Source organism: Physeter macrocephalus, chromosome 11 (genome assembly GCF_002837175.3).
Source record: "Physeter macrocephalus isolate SW-GA chromosome 11, ASM283717v5, whole genome shotgun sequence".
Lineage (NCBI taxonomy): Eukaryota > Metazoa > Chordata > Mammalia > Artiodactyla > Physeteridae > Physeter > Physeter macrocephalus.
The window spans coordinates 57,481,749-57,497,029 of record NC_041224.1 but is presented as its reverse complement, the minus strand read 5'-3'; the positions used below and the strand labels follow the sequence as shown (position 1 = coordinate 57,497,029).

Sequence of the window (15,281 nt, the reverse complement as noted above, 5' to 3'; positions counted from 1 at the left end):
CGCGAACCCGGTTCCCCTGCATCGGCAGGCGGACGCGCAACCACTGCGCCACCAGGGAAGCCCCATGGTGCTGGGTTTTGAAGAATGTGTAGGATCTTGCCAACTTCAAGTGAGGCAGAGGATGGTGTAAGTTATGAGCCTTGCCCTCAACAAAGTTACAAGTTGGCATTGAAGCCAGGTCTAGACACCAGGTGTCCATCCCGTGACTCCTGCCAAACCTGACCTCCTGAACAGTGGGTGAGGTCCAGGAGAGGGCTGGTGGGAACACTTCCCTAATTCACCACTGCTGGTTAAATGCTGCTGGCCTCCAATGCTCAACTAGCGAGGCCAGATCAGCCAATAATTATAATGGGAGAAGGAGGATTTTCCATAGTGTAGATCCATTAAAAATACATCTCGAAACTGTGCTTTCAGAGTAATGAAAAATCCAAAAGAGCAGAGCTTCCCCACACACTTGACTCCTGTTTTTTTTTTTTTTCTTTTTGGCTGCATGGCTTTGAGGATCTTAGTTCCCCAACCAGGGATGGAACCCTTGCCCTCAGCACTGAAAGCGTAGAGTCCTAACCACTGGACCACCAGGGAATTCCCTTGACTCCTGTTTCAAGTCGCATCTCATACCACTAAGCCAAACTAAGTCTTCTCAACTTGTCACTGCCGACTTAAGAACAAGTTCACATGCCTCAGCCCACCCAACACGTGGCTATTCTTGAAAACATTTAGTGGGCCACATCCCCCGCCAAGAGGCACCAAAGAACTTCTTCCATGCTCTAGTGATGGCCTGCTGAAGGAACTGAGGCAACAGTCTTCTTGGAGACAATGGCTTGAATCAGGAACCCAGGGCAGTCAGGCAAAGTTACACCCAACTCCCTCTCTCCCTCTCTCCCTCTCTCCCCCTCTCCCCCCTCCCCCTCCCCCTCCCCCGCCCCTCGCTCTAGTGAACACACATGTCAACAACAGAGCCAGGAGTGGCAAAGGAAACCAGCCCCCACAGTTGCCCGTAACAAGTGTTGCCACCCCTAGCCACACAGGAATGACTCCAAGCCCATGGCTGATAAAATAGGTAAGGACAGCTTCTTCTCTCACATGAGTTTTCGCCAAGAAGCAAACCCAGGAGAATTCCTTGCCAGTTAGGACACCTCCACCCTCTCTGGTGATGCCTTTCCTCGCCACACACACTTCTGCTCCTGGGCCTGGGGTAAAGGTTCTGTACATCTCACAGCCCTTGGCAGCTGTGTCCCTATACATGCAGCTCTCAAGCACTGCCCTGTCCCAGAAGTATCTGGGAGAAACTGGACAGCCCAGGCTCCAGAGTGGGCTGAATTGAGTTCCTGGACTCCAGAGGGTAGCCATCCTCTACACCCCTCTGCCCTTTGACGGAAGGCCTTTCATTTACATGTAAACCCCCAAACAGAAGTGCCTCGCTCAGGTCATGCAGCTTGTTTTTTAAAGGCAGCAAACCTGGGACTTAAAACCCAGGTCTCCCTCCCAACTACTCACCCAGGCTGGTAGAGATGATGCTTGCTTTTTGGTGCCAGGACTTGGGCGCCCAGCCCACCACAGACGATGGACTGAAAGAGTACAAGCCAGCCAGGGCCCTGCTGGATCGGCCTGGACCAGTGCTACTCCCTCCTCCCTGGGATGAGGGGACGTGCTTTGGGTCAAAGATGCAAAGCCAGAGCCGCCCACAGAAACCTCTGCCTCAGTTCTCCCCAGGGGCCACCCATTTCACCCCGGCTAATTTTAAACCCTTCCTCAAATGGCTCCTTTCTGGCCAGACCTCCCCAGAGGCCCCCTTAAATAGAAAGTTCTCAGCACAAAGTTTCCTGCTTAGCGGAGGGGAGGGGAGTGAGTATAGGGGAACTTTCCCTCATTCCCAGCTCAGATTCTGGTTCCCAGCCTTCTCTGGGCCAGAAGACTCTTTTCCCTGGCTTCCCATCTTTTAGATTCTAAAGGCTACAATACAGGTTGCATCCTGTGCCTGGTCACTCCTTAGGAAACAAGGTGACATCAAGGCAGTTATGGGTTAGGTGGTGGGTCCCCATCTGCCAGTTCACAGACCCTTTGCTGGGAGGCTAAGTCACAAGAAGCCTGACCTGAACACTTTCCTTGGTTCTTACTTGACCCTGGACACCATGGCAGATGACCTGCCCTCTGCCTATCCCCCTGTGCAGACATGGAAACTGAGGCCCAGAAAGGGCTCAGGCAAGCTTGGCTCAGCAAGGAGCAGAGCTGGGAAAGACCCAGGAACACTGATTCAGCCATCTGTGCCATTCTTCTGGCTGTGGGGACAGAGGCAGCCGCACCTGGGCAGCCTTGTTAGCCCCATGGATGGGTAAAGTGCTGCCACACATCCGTTCAGTAGCCAGTCCCTTCTCTGGGTGCCTGTTTAGAATGACGGCAAAGCTGGAGTGACAGGAAGTATGAGCTCAGCAGGCTGGTCAGCCAATGTCGAGAGAACAAGAGTTTCCAGAGCCCACCTACCCACCATGCTATTTCCAACTCCATCAGGTCCTGCCCCGGCCCACAGACTCCGGGTCCCCGACAAGCACCCACATAGGTCATGGCAGCTGCTCACACTGCCCCTCAGACCACCCCTTTCTCATTCCTTAACTGAAGGGCATCCATCCCTCAGGTCCCTCTATTTCCTCACCCCCCTTTCCTTCCTCTGAAGTCTTCTGGGCCCCTTAGGACCCCTTGTCTTTTACTGGTCCCACCATCTGAGCTCACCTGGACTCTAAAACCCAGAGATAGGAGGCAAGTCTCAAAACTTTCCTGTCCTCCAAGGTGCCTAGAGCCAGGATCAACATCTGAGACCTCCCCCGTCACTACACACCTCGGTCCCTCCAAAGAAGGGACTCACAGCCAGAAACGGATGTGGTCCAGGGCGGCAGAGTGATGCCATAAATGGGAAAGGCTTTGGTTAGTTAGACCGAAGTTTGCATCCCGGCTTTATGCTTGGCTTGGCGAAGCTGCTTCATCTCTCTGAATGTCAGCTTCTTTATCTGCACAACACGGGTACCCTCTACCTCCAGGATGAAGAGCACACTTTATGCCCAGCACACAGGAGAGGCTCAACCATATGCTTGTTCACTTCAGGGTCCCGTAATCTCAACACTGACCTGCACAAAAACCTCACCTATCAGGTATCACAAGCCATTTAGTTATAAGGTTGCCTAGTGAGGCTGGGTCAGGTCCAGATCAGCCTGGAGCTGGGAACACAGGTGAGACAATCTTACACGGTCGCTGGATTCTTTAGTGTTCCTCTTCCCCAGGGAGGCCATATCTGAGGTGGAAGGCATCGTGGAGATCAGCTAGTTAAACACCCTCATTTTACAGATGATGGGGGCTTCCCTGGTGGCACAGTGGTTAGGGATCCGCCTGCCAGTGCAGGGGACACAGGTTCGAGCCCTGGTCCGGGAAGATCCCATATGCCACAGAGCAACTAAGCCTGTGTGCCACAACTACTGAGCCTGCGCTCTAGAGCCCATGAGCCACAACTACTGAGCCCGTGAGCCACAACTACTGGAGCCTGCGTGCCTAGAACCCGTGCTCCACAGCAAGAGAAGCCACCGCAATGAGAAGCCCACACACCGCAACGAAGAGTAGCCCCTGTTCTCCGCAACTAGAGAAAGCCTGCACGCAGCAACAAAGACCCAACACAACCATAAATAAATAAATAAATACTGATGAGGGAACTGAGGCTCAGAATAGGAAGGTGACAAGGCAATCTAATGGCACAGTCAGGATCCCTAGGGATGGCAGGGACAGAGACATGTGGTTACTTCTGCAAGGCCTGGCCAATGAGTCCTGTGTCCCAGGCCAGCACTGGCAACCACTCCTCCCATGCCACTTGCTGGTGCCAGCCTCACAGCAATAGGGTGCAACATTCAGCAGAGAGGTTGGGCGCAGACAAGGATTCAGGGACCAACCACCATTGATGCCAAGGTGGAAAGATCAGCCAAAGATCCCACCGCCTATTCCACAAGTTTACTACAAGAATTCAACAACATGAAACTATTTTAAGGTACTTGGAGGAAGCATAAGGGGTGGCTCACACAATCCCAGGCTGCTAGAAGTAACCAAACTTGTTTACCTAGGCCCTTGTTCCATACACTCACTCCTTCTCCAAAAGCATCTACACAACCCAAGAGAATATCTCCCTCCTGCCCTGAAACATTGAAAGCAACCACGGTCCTGTTAAAATGGTCATCTTCATGGCAAGTACCAGCAGACTGTGCTGGACCACAGCCATGTCCCTGGCACAGATGGAAGGCAAGTTTGGAACAGGCTGGAGAAGGTACTGGGGAGAGGTGGAAAAAGGATAGGGAATCCTTTGGAATTCCCTGGCAGTCCAGTGGTTAGGACTTGGTGCTTTCACTGCCATGGGCCTGGGGTCAATCCCTGGTCGGGGAACAAAGATCCCAAAAGCTGTGCAGCCAAAAAAAAAATAAGGGATGGGGAATCCTTAGAGGCCAGTAAAAGAAGACACATGTTGAGGAACCCAATGGAAGCACTGAATTCAACATGGACAAGGAACTTGGCCAGAGAGGTGTCCCCATACAGGACATCGCAGACATGGTATGTAGCCTTCATGATGGCCAGGAGCAGACTTGGCCTCGCTGGAGGTCCCAGCCAGTGCCAGGCCTGCCTAGGGCAACAAACTGGCCTTCAGCACAACGGTGTCCCTGGACAGCAAAGCTTGGGGACTCCCGAGGCTGCTCGTCCCTTAAGCAAGCCCTGCTGCCTATCCTTCCCTGGGGGTGCTGGGAACAAGAGGATGGGAGAGTCCAGCCCCTTCTAGGAAGTCCACACCACAGGCTATCACTGGTGGGCAGACTTCCTGGGGTTGGCTAGGTATTTGCTGTGTGATCGTGGGCCCTTTCCCTCCAGCTACTGCTGGACCTCGAGTGCCTGGGGCTCCCAACGACCTCTTGCCTGCTCCTCCCTCCTCCACGGGAGGCCACCCATCTCATTCCCAGTGCTCCGGGGAGGGGCAGAGAAGGGCACAGGAAGTGGTGGCCCCCATCCTCAGCCTTATTCTTGAGGCCCCTGGGGAGGGAACGCCCCCTTCAAGGAGCCTCTCCAGCACCTTTTGTAATCCCAGCACGACAGAGGACCCAAGCCCCCGGGTGGTGCAGCCCTTTCCCTCAGTAAAGGTGAAAACTGCAGCGCCCCCCTCCAGCCCAGAAGGAAAACAACTTTTTAGAAAGAAGTAGGAAGAAGGGGCTCTGACAAACTCATTCCTGTTTGTGTGTCAGTAATGATCTTCCTTCAGACAAACAAACTAACAGTTGTTTACAGATCTTCAGAAAAAATGAAAGTAAAGAGAAGCCTCCAGGAGCAAGGTGACAGTGATACCCGAGGCATCAGCCTAATAGCAGAAATTCAGGCTTCTGCCTAAAAGGCTTCGAGGCAGGACTCGACCTCTTTCCATCAGCCTAGGTGGACATCTCTCTCAGCCTGGACACCTGCACAGGCACACCTGTCATTCCAGTGCCCCCAGGCCAAGGCCAACTCCCTCAACAGTGGCTGCTTAGAGGTCTCTGTCCTCCCCTGGGCACACACAGGGCCCAGGACATGGGGGCCCTGCAGGGGAAGGGAGCTGTGGGGGGAGGCGGGGCAGGGGGTGTTCTCCCCAGAGGAAAGTCTCCGTGTGGGACAAGACTGGGGTGTGGGGTCCGAGGGGCCACACCACAAGGCCCTCCCTCCCTAGTGGGGGGACGCCACACTCAATCAGCCCAGGCTGGGGCCTGGCCACACTCCACCTTCATACCGAGAATTGAACACTCAACTTCCCAGGTAAGGGTAGCAGCAGGATATTGTGGCTTAGAGGATGAGAGCTGTAAATACCAGTTTTTATTAGAGACGGAAGGGGTAAACACTGCTGTCAAAAACATCATACGTCCATGGACATTAAACCCCCTACCCTTTAACTCCAAAGGACAACCACAGCCTCCTTCCAAACCCCAGCCCTGTACTCTCCAAGACAGCACCCTGGACTTGGACTCCAGGGACCTCCCGTCCAGGGCACAAAGGATGCTGAGGTAGGAAAACATCAGGGCCATCCTCACCCTTCCCCCACCCCCAAATAAATCCCAGCGGTCCACCAGAAACACTCCCCACTAGAAGACAACTCCTGCCTTCTAGGTGAATCTCTGCCTCACAAGGCTAAGAAACTTGACTCTGGGCAATAGAAACATCATACCAAAGAGATAAAAATGATATTTGAAAATTGATTCTTTGTGGCAATCCAACATCTCTGAAGTCAGAATTCAATCTGGTAAGGGAACTGTTTCAACCATCCACTTCATCAAAATGTTCAAGAAACTCACTTGCTTTGAACCCTGCCACTTTGCTGGTTAGCATGGGGAGCCCTGCTGGTGTCATCTGGATGGAAAACACCCCTTACAAAAGTGGGTGGGGGAGGAGGGAAATCCAAACAGGGAAAAACAAGCCTCTCATAAGCCCCTCCCACATCCTTCCCCAATTCCCAGCCCTCTCCAGGAACCGAAATGCAGAACATCTGAGCTGGAAGAAAGCTTATTTTTAGCTGAGGTCCAGTGAGTTGCTCAAAGTCACTGAGCATATCAGAAGCAGCCCCAGTGTCCCCAGGTGCCCGGCTCACAAAAGTCAATGCTCTTTTGCAGACCTTGATCTCACACCACCAACCCACTCAGAGCCCAGTGGGGGTCAGCCTTAGGTGCCCAGAACAAGTGACCTTCAGCTTCTGAGCTGAGAGGGCAGCAAAAGTCCTTAGCAGAAGGTTGACCGGGGGTGCACGGGGTTCCACTGGATGATTCCATGGCTAGTCCTAAACAGTTAGGTATAGGGAAGTCAAAGGGAAGACTGACAGACTGCCAACTCCCAAAGCAGCCTTGTGCAGCGGGGAAGGGGTGGGGGTAGAGCAGGGCCCCTCATAGCCCCAAGAAGCCCCGAGTCCAAACAGAAGCCCAAGCCACCCCATCTCAGTGTCCCACTACCGCCCCACCAGCCAGATCATGGGCGTTTATGAGCTGCAACCTGCATTATATAAAGCTTGCAGCTTTCCTGCTGTAAAGATACTGAAGGTCCTTTTTAAACTTGTACCAGCCATCATCACGCCCAGTTCGGCTCTGGCTTCTGCAAAGGGAAAAGGGTCATTGAGAACCAAGACACAGGACTCAGGCTCAGCCTCCTGCTCAGACAACAGACCAGACACAGAAACAAAAGAAAAAGAACCTCAAAGCAATTGTCAAGGAGCCCGATTGAAGTCCCAGCCCTGCCACCAGCCAGGCAAGTGGCTTCGTGGCCTTCACCACTGCCTCAGCAATAAAGAGGAGGGGTGGACTCGCCTCAGGGCCCTTCACACTCTGACCTTCCAAGAAACCAGGGAAGTGGGAGAACCTGATGGAGTCTCAAAGTAATGCTCGGACACTGTCCTCCATGGGCTCAGAGCTCCAGTGCTTTTGTTTTGCCCACAAGATGGCAAAGAAGGCACTAAAGAAGGGGCAGAGGTTGAGAGGGTGAGAAAGCATGATGTCAGAAGCCAGGCCCTTGGGGTTTGAGAGGGGTCTCTCTGCTGGGGAAATACCGGAGCTGCCAAACAGAAACCTCAGAGCAAGTCACTGTACCTCTGCAGAGATCTCAGCGGCCTGGCCTGTTTCTTCTGTCTACATACGTAGGGGGCAGGGTGAGCGTTGGGTTCTGCCTGGGTCCTGTGCTTAGGCTTGGCACTGGAAGGTCACTCTTACGCCTCCCGGGGGAAAGAAGTCCCCCTCAGTGGGGCCACTTGACGAGAGGTGGATGGAATGTGGTGACATGGCCTGCAGACCCAGGACTTATAAGGGCTGAACAAGGACACAGGGAAAAAGAGCAAGCAGATACAGCCAGACAGTACAGCAAGCAGATACAAACACACATGCTCCCAGAACGCCAGAACCTCCTGTTTCCTCCAAGGAGCTCTGGGTGGCTCAGCTCCCAGGCTAGGACAGCGCCCAGCCTCCCTCCAAGCAGTGCCCACCTAGGACACCGCCAACGTCATCACGGTCTGACCTGGGGGGGAGAAGTCCAGGTTTAGGCGCTGTTTCACAGTGTTTTGCCTGCCCCTGCTAATTCCAGCCCCAAATCACATGTATCAGGGCTTGGCTCTAAGGCTCCACGCTGGGCAGCACTTTGTAGTTTCCACTTCTTTCACACCTACCATCGGAGTGTGAGCCTGGCAGGCCTCTGAGGTAACAGGCAGAGTGGTACAGGCCCATTTTACAGTTGAGGAAACCAGCTCAGGAGTCAGGTGCCTGGCCAGCCACTGGAAGAGCTGGGGGTCAAGTCCAAGTTGCCTGGGAAGTTGGGGCTCTTCCTTTAGGGCCTGCAATGTGCCCTAGAGCTCCACCTGTGTGTATGTAGGGGTGGGAGGAACTAAGCTGGATTAAAAAAGGCTTCGGACCTTACACTCCAAGCTACTTCTACCCCAAGCTACTTCTACCCCCAGGAAGGGAAGGCTTCACATCTTGGGAACACACCTGGTCAAAGCCTGCTGCGAGCCCTGCGCTACATCTCATTAGGGAACCCAACCAAATAGCGTGAACTGTGCTATGCAGACTCCTTGCGACTACGACTACGCTGCCTGGAGGCAGGGTTGGGGTGAGGTGGGTGGCCTGCTTTTCACTTGGTTCCAGACAGAGCCAGGCACAAGGCTTTCAGAGGCAACTCAGAAAGACAGGCTCAAGTTGGGACAAAGTGAGAGAGTGGCATGGACATATATACATTACCAAATGTAAAACAGATAGCTAGTGGGAAGCAGCCACATAGCACAGGGAGATCAGCTTGGTGCTTTGTGACCACCTAGAGGGGTGGGATAGGGAGGGTGGGAGGGAGATACAAGAGGGAGGGGATATGGGGATATATGTATATGTATAGCTGATCTATTTTGTTACACAGCAGAAACTAACACACCATTGTGAAGCAATTATACTCCAATAAAGATGTTAAAAAAAAAAAAAAAGACAGGCTCACAGGGTCTCCAGCATGGAGCTTCTGGGCAAGGCTCCCTTCCCTCCTGTGCCATCAGCCTCCTCTGTCCCTCCTACTGCTGTGTGGTCAGCCAATGCCAATCTATTGCCTGACCCTTGTGGCTGGCAAAGGTTGCAGTTGTCACCACTGCTATATGCTACCCCATAGATTCAAGGCGTTGTCCTAGGGGAATCCCACGCACTTCCCCTAGCTCCAAAATCAGTACCTCCAACCCTTAAACCGTGTGGTGTTAATCCAGTGTGAACACACGGCACCGTGCACATGAACACAAAGCGCCAAGCACGCCACACCTGTGCACCACCTGACTGAGGCAGATGAAGTCTGACGAGAGATGTTTCCCAAATGGACACTCCTGTTGGGAGAGGGTCTCTGTTCAGGGATGGAAACTACTTCTAGGACCTAGATTCTGGTTTGGAGCTCCCCTGTCACCAACACAGAAGAACCCCTCCATCCCAAGTTGTGCCCGCATATGGCTACAATTACACATAAGAACAGGGACCAGTCTGGGTGGAAGCTCTTCACAGCCTTGATCACAACAAAGGTTCCCCAAACTGGTCTCAGGTCCTATTCCAGTAATTTCTTCTGATCTCTCCCAGTTAAAGCCCAAAACTCACTTGGGAAGGGGTAGGTTGGCTAACCACAAAAAGGAGGTAGGGACTCCAGACACTCATACCATGGGCTCATCCAGGTCAGACCCTGCCCTTTCTCCCTGAGGGTCCTAGGCCTGTTCAGAACTATACAGGTGGCCTTGATGACTTGTGACAGCCAAGAGCCTTTCCTCAGTCGGCTGTAAATGACTGAAGGCCATGACAGATGGGCCAAGGCAGACCCTCCCACTACACCCAGCTCCTGCTATATTCTGGAGGCACCTGGCATGGATGGATCCACCAGTGGACTCTTCAGGAATGGAGGACCCAACGATCTTGCCACCTGTCTAGCCTTGGCACACCTCAGGTAATCTTATTCTTTCCATCCAAGGAAGGAATAGGGAAAAAAGCAGAAAGCAAGGAGGCCGTGCTGGTCCCTGGGCAGGCTGTAGATGGGGTTCGGCATAGGAAGCTTCGTGGGTTGTCTGCAGTTCCCACCTCACAGCAGCATGGTTTCTGAAGTATGGGAGATGGACTCTGCCCCACTGCCTCACAGCTTTGCCTGGGGTGTGAGGACCCCTCTGAGGCAGCCATGGTCAGGGGATGGCAGAGGAACAGACAAGGCATCAAATGTTGCTGCTACCCAAAATCAATGGCTGAGCAGAGGCTGGAGGCCACCAGGTGCTGCCAGAACCTAGCACTCTAGCTCAGCTCTGGGTAACCAGAGGTGGGTGGCCTTGGACCAGGAGCTTAGCACTCAGGGAAGGTGGGAGGACTCCTCTCCTCTACCTCTCAGGACTGTCTGGAGAACCAGTGGGATAAATGGGTGGAGAGCATGAAAGCAGAGCAAAGCATCCCACAGTTCACGTGTTGCCTCTAGTTACAGTACTCGCCAGACTCCTCCCCCAGCCCCAACCCAGAGATGGAGATGAGAAATCAGAATGTCCAATCATTGAATGATATTTAGAAGTTGGTTCTTACTGGGGCAAACTAGCCAGGCTGCCCACTTACAGGGAAGGAGGAGATAAGGAGACCCAAGAGAATGGCCCCCCAAAACGACAGGCGGTCACTTTAGAGTAAGTACCATTTTTTTTAGTTAAGATGCCCAAAGCAACAGGGAATCAAGGGTGGGGGTGGGGTGTGAAGGCAGTCAGCCCCAGCCCAGGCTACAAGGGGGATGTACTGTCTGTAGAGAATTCACTTGTTCTGGTTTTTATCACCACGCAATAACAATTCTAAACATTATCTGTGATAAAATGCTCCTCCTGCAGAGGCTGACAGCTCCCACCACCCAGTCTTGGGATGCCACCAACCCAAAGAGAACTAGCCTGGAGCCAGTCCCTGAGCTTCTACTTGGGACCCTGTCATCACCTAAAGCTCAGCCCTAAAAAACTTGAGTTGCAGATCCTCTCCCCTCCCCACCCCCAAGTCTCATCCAAACCCCCAATATAAAACAGAACAGGGGGTATAGTATGTTGTTAAGAGCAAACTCTGGGTCCAAACCCGAACCTACCCAATTACTAGCTACATGAAAGCTATTTAACCTCTCTGTGTCTCAGTTTCCTCACTTATAAAATAGTAATAAGTACTTCACAGTGCTGTTGTGGAAGTTAAATGAGTTAAAACGGTAAAGTGCTCAAAACAATGCCTGGTACAAAGACTATGTATGGGTTTACTACGCGTAGTACAGCCTTACCATTAGGTTATTTGAGCAGAGAAGACACATCCACAACAACCCCCAGGGAGGAGGGGAGTCTGATCTACCAGAATCTGTCTGGATCTACCTACTTGGGTCCTGTTTCCAGGTAAAAGCCTAGAAGCATAGATGCCTCCCTCCCCTTGTACCAAAAAGAAGTCTGCAGACAGAGCACCAAGATGTCCCAGATTCTGTCAAATATTTTTGATGGCAGAGAAAAGAAAAGGGGCAGTGCCCAAGTCACACACTGGACCCTGAAATTCCTTCACTCATTTGAGTGCTAACCTTGGCCATCCTGCCAGGGGCCAGGGGCCTAGCTGGATCCTCAGAGACCCCTAGAGGAAACATGATGGACCCTGGGGTACCAGACATGCAAGAAGCGATCTTGGCCCAGCTTTAGTGGATGCCATGGACAGGCAAAGATGGGGATGGAGGGCAGTGAGGGGCCAAGACACTCAGGTCAAGCTGTAGCTCCCTTAGCTACCATTAATCCCTGCCTTTCTAGAGCTTACCATTAGGTTGGCATAAAACTTCTTTAACTCTTAGAAACTTGAACCCCACTCCCCACCCCAAGATTCCAAACACCACCCTCCTCTCAGGGGGCCCCCAATGAGTCATTACTGTAACTTAACACTGCCTTGTATTAAAATATGTCTCCATTTTCAAAATAAAATATTCTTTCAAAACACATATACCCTTCCCCAGAAACACTGTAACTCTCCAGCCATCTCTCAAGAATCACTAAGACAGGAGATGCTTGAATCTGGGATTAGGCAACACCAGAGGCAAGCCTGCCCTGAGCAGGGCTCAGGTGCTGTACTGCCTCACCTTCTGGAGCTCAGGCACCAGCCAAGACTGCACCTCGGGGTAGGGGGGTATGGCCTCTAGATTGAAAGGGACACATAGCTGTTCCCCTTAACTCCTCGCTGCCCTCCTTAGCTTTCAAAGGGTTAAAGGGTTAGAAGTTTTCAAAGCTTCTAACACACCTTCTTCTCAAGTAGCAGAAAAATGCCAGTTTCCTCCCAAGTCTGCATGATCTCAGGCTGTTCATAACGTGGCCTCCAATATTACTGCAACATAGCAAATTCCTGGTAGTCACCCAAACAAGCCATGTGGCTCCACAATCCACCGCCCACTTTTTTTTTTTTTTGCGGTACGCGGGCCTCTCACTGTTGTGTGGCCTCTCCTGTTGCGGAGCACAGGCTCCGGACGCGCAGGCTCAGGGGCCGTGGCTCACGGGCCCAGCCGCTCTGCGGCATGTGGGATCGTCCCAGACCGGGACACGAACCCATGTCCCCTGCATCGGCAGGCGGACTCTCAACCACTATGCCACCAGGGAAGCTCCACCCCCCACTTTTATACATGCTATTCCCTCTTCTTGGAATGCCTTTTCCATCCCTACCATCTAACCACCTCCTGCTCAGCCACATCTCAGGGAGGGCTGACCTCTAACTTCTTCCTTGGCTTCCTAGGTTTGCTTTAGCTAATCTCCAAGAGCCAGCCTGGGTCAACCAGGAGAGTAAATCACCACTGCTAATGCGGATTTCCCCAATGGTGGCTCTTGGGGGTTGCAGAACTGCCTACCTAAGGGGCATCTAAGCTAAAGAGAATAAGTCTAGTTCCTGCTCAAACCACCAATCCAAGATGGAACCCTGGCTGAAGAGCTCTTGGCCCACTGTTCAGAAAGCTAATGAGGAGAAGGGGCCGATTCTTATGCTTACCTGACCAGAGCAGACGTTGGGCTCCAAGAGATCACTGGGGCCCTTAGTCTTAGACCTCTGTTAAACAGGAGCCCGTGCTCCCCACCCTTCCCAGCACCAGTTGCACTGAACTCCCTGAAGCACTACAGGGCTGTAGCCCACCTCTGCCCACAAGGAGGGAGAGCAGGGATTCCACTTCTTGATGATTCTGCCCTCTCTCTCAAAAAGCTACTTAGAAAAAAGTGACCAATACCTCAAACGATTCCTCCAAGACTTTAGACTGGCCACGTGGTTCACCCTTCCCATTTCAAACGGGTGGGTCTGAGGGTCTCTTCCACGAGGTAAGTCCCTGCTGAAGTCAACCCTCTAGCAGAAGTGGTTCAGGGTCCTTGCCCAGCTTCACAGGAGAGGGCTTCCCTCTCTCAATTTCAGCAGAGACCACACACACACTAGCAACCCTGTCAGCCCCCCCAACTCTCAGGGGAGATTCTGAACAACCAGGTAGAGTCAGGATGGGGTCCCCAAAGCCAAGGGCCTGTCAGCGTCAAGGTCCAAGAAAGACAAGGACTTAAGGAGCCAAAAGAACCCCAGCCCACTAGAGCCCACACCACACTCGTGGACATATGTCAGCCCTTCCTTTGCCACTCTTCAGAGTGAAGGGTTGTAGATTCCTCCTTTCCTTCCCCACAGAAAGCGGGATCTAGACCTAGATTCTCAAGCTGTCATGCCATTGGTGGACTGGGGCTGGCAGCTGGCCTCGGAATTGCTAAGAGTGGGAACTGGCAGTGTGACCCTCCCACCATCCCTCCCACAGTGAGGAGCCCAGCCCAGCCGTGGGCCAGTGCCGCCATTCTGCACCAAACCTATAGCACGGCGGGCGGGCACCCGCCACTGGATAGGAGTGAGGCAGCAACGCCAGCCCCCATCAGGGGCTCTGCGGTTTCTCCCCCAGACCAAGGGGAAGGGAGCTCAGGGTGGATAACTGGCCCTTGGTTTCCTGGGCAAGAGCATGCCAGGGCGCGGCAGGAAGGGTCTAGGGTCTCTTGGCCCTAGAGTGACACAGCAGAGGCCCCTTTCAGAGAGAGAGCTGCGAAGGCTGCCCCCTTTCCACACCAGTTTTTGTCTCTGCGGGCCGAGCTTCTGGTCTCCATTCACTGATAGCCTTAAGGCTATATCCACCCCCCCCACACACACCCTCCCGGATTTTGCCACATCCAATTAACCACCCAGCTGTTGGTGATTGCACGAAGCCGCCCCAGACTCCCTCCTCTTAGCACATGGCCGGTGGACATTCCTAGCAGAATCCCACTAGGGCCAGCTTTGGGGTCCTGGCTTGGCTGCCAGGGCAAAACCCGAGAGACGAGAACTGGGAACTGAGTGTCTTTAGGCATCTCCTTCCCAACTCAGTCAGCTGACATCTTTGCCAAAGCTCAAGCTCTGGGGCCGTGAAGAAAGCCGTCTACCCCCTTGACTACAACTCTAGCGAACCAAGGTGCCGCGAGGCCGGCCCAGGCCTCCAAGGTCACGGGGAGGGGTCAGGGCGGAAAGTACAAGGGAGTGTGGGTGCCGCCCGCCCTCCGTGCTAATCCCGCTCAGTTCCTCCCAGCCGAGGCGGGAGTCCCGGCCACGCGGGAGGAGCGCCTCGGAAGAGGGCAGCGAGCCGGGCGGAGAGTGGAGAACGAAAGACGCGCGGGCAGCAGGCGTGGGGCGGACACGGCGCAGCTCGCCCACCACGGGACGCACTGACGGCCGCCGGCGCACGGCCGGCCCCGAGCCTGGGAGGGCGGGGAGACAATGCCCGCCCGGCGGGGTAGTCCAGGCCGCACGCCCCCGCCCGCCGGACACGGGCCGCTCCTCCCCGGCCGAAGGGCAACGGCGGAAAGGCGCCGGGAGCGATTGCCAGATCGCGCGCGGGGCCCCGCGCGCCCCGTCCCCCGCCCACCTCCGCGTGTACTTCACCCAACAAGTCCCGGGGGCGCAGACCCACCTCCTCCTCCAGGGTGCCGCTGGAGCCCGAGCCCGTGCCGGTGCCGGTGCCCGTGCTGGTGCCGTGCTCGCCGTCCGGCTTCAGGTTGCTCATGGTGCGGGGGGGTGGGTTGGGGGTGGCTAGGGGAAGGGAACGCGGAGGGCTAGCGCGGCGCCCGGCCCCGGCGAGGAGGTGGGAAGGGGCGAGGTGAGCGGTGCGCTCCGGGGGTGAGGGGCTGGGTGGCGGTGGGGAGCGCGCGGGGTGGTGAGAGGGGCAGCCGCAGCGTCGGGCCGGGGTCACATCAAGTGTGGCGGGTGCAGGAG

General features: G+C 54.2%; 1 protein-coding gene across 2 annotated transcripts in view; it reads right to left on the bottom strand.

Moving 5' to 3' along the window:
• The window catches only part of RBPMS2 (RNA binding protein, mRNA processing factor 2), a 28,199-nt gene extending 12,924 nt beyond the window's left edge, over nucleotides 1-15,275 (bottom strand). For both annotated transcript variants that reach the window (XM_024128940.2, XM_028495824.2), the window contains exon 1: nucleotides 14,980-15,275. In XM_024128940.2, coding sequence (XP_023984708.1) covers nucleotides 14,980-15,072 — 93 coding nt within the window. In that variant the 5' untranslated portion in view covers nucleotides 15,073-15,275. The remainder of the gene's footprint in view (nucleotides 1-14,979) is intronic.
• Between the last annotated feature and the right edge of the window lie 6 nt (nucleotides 15,276-15,281).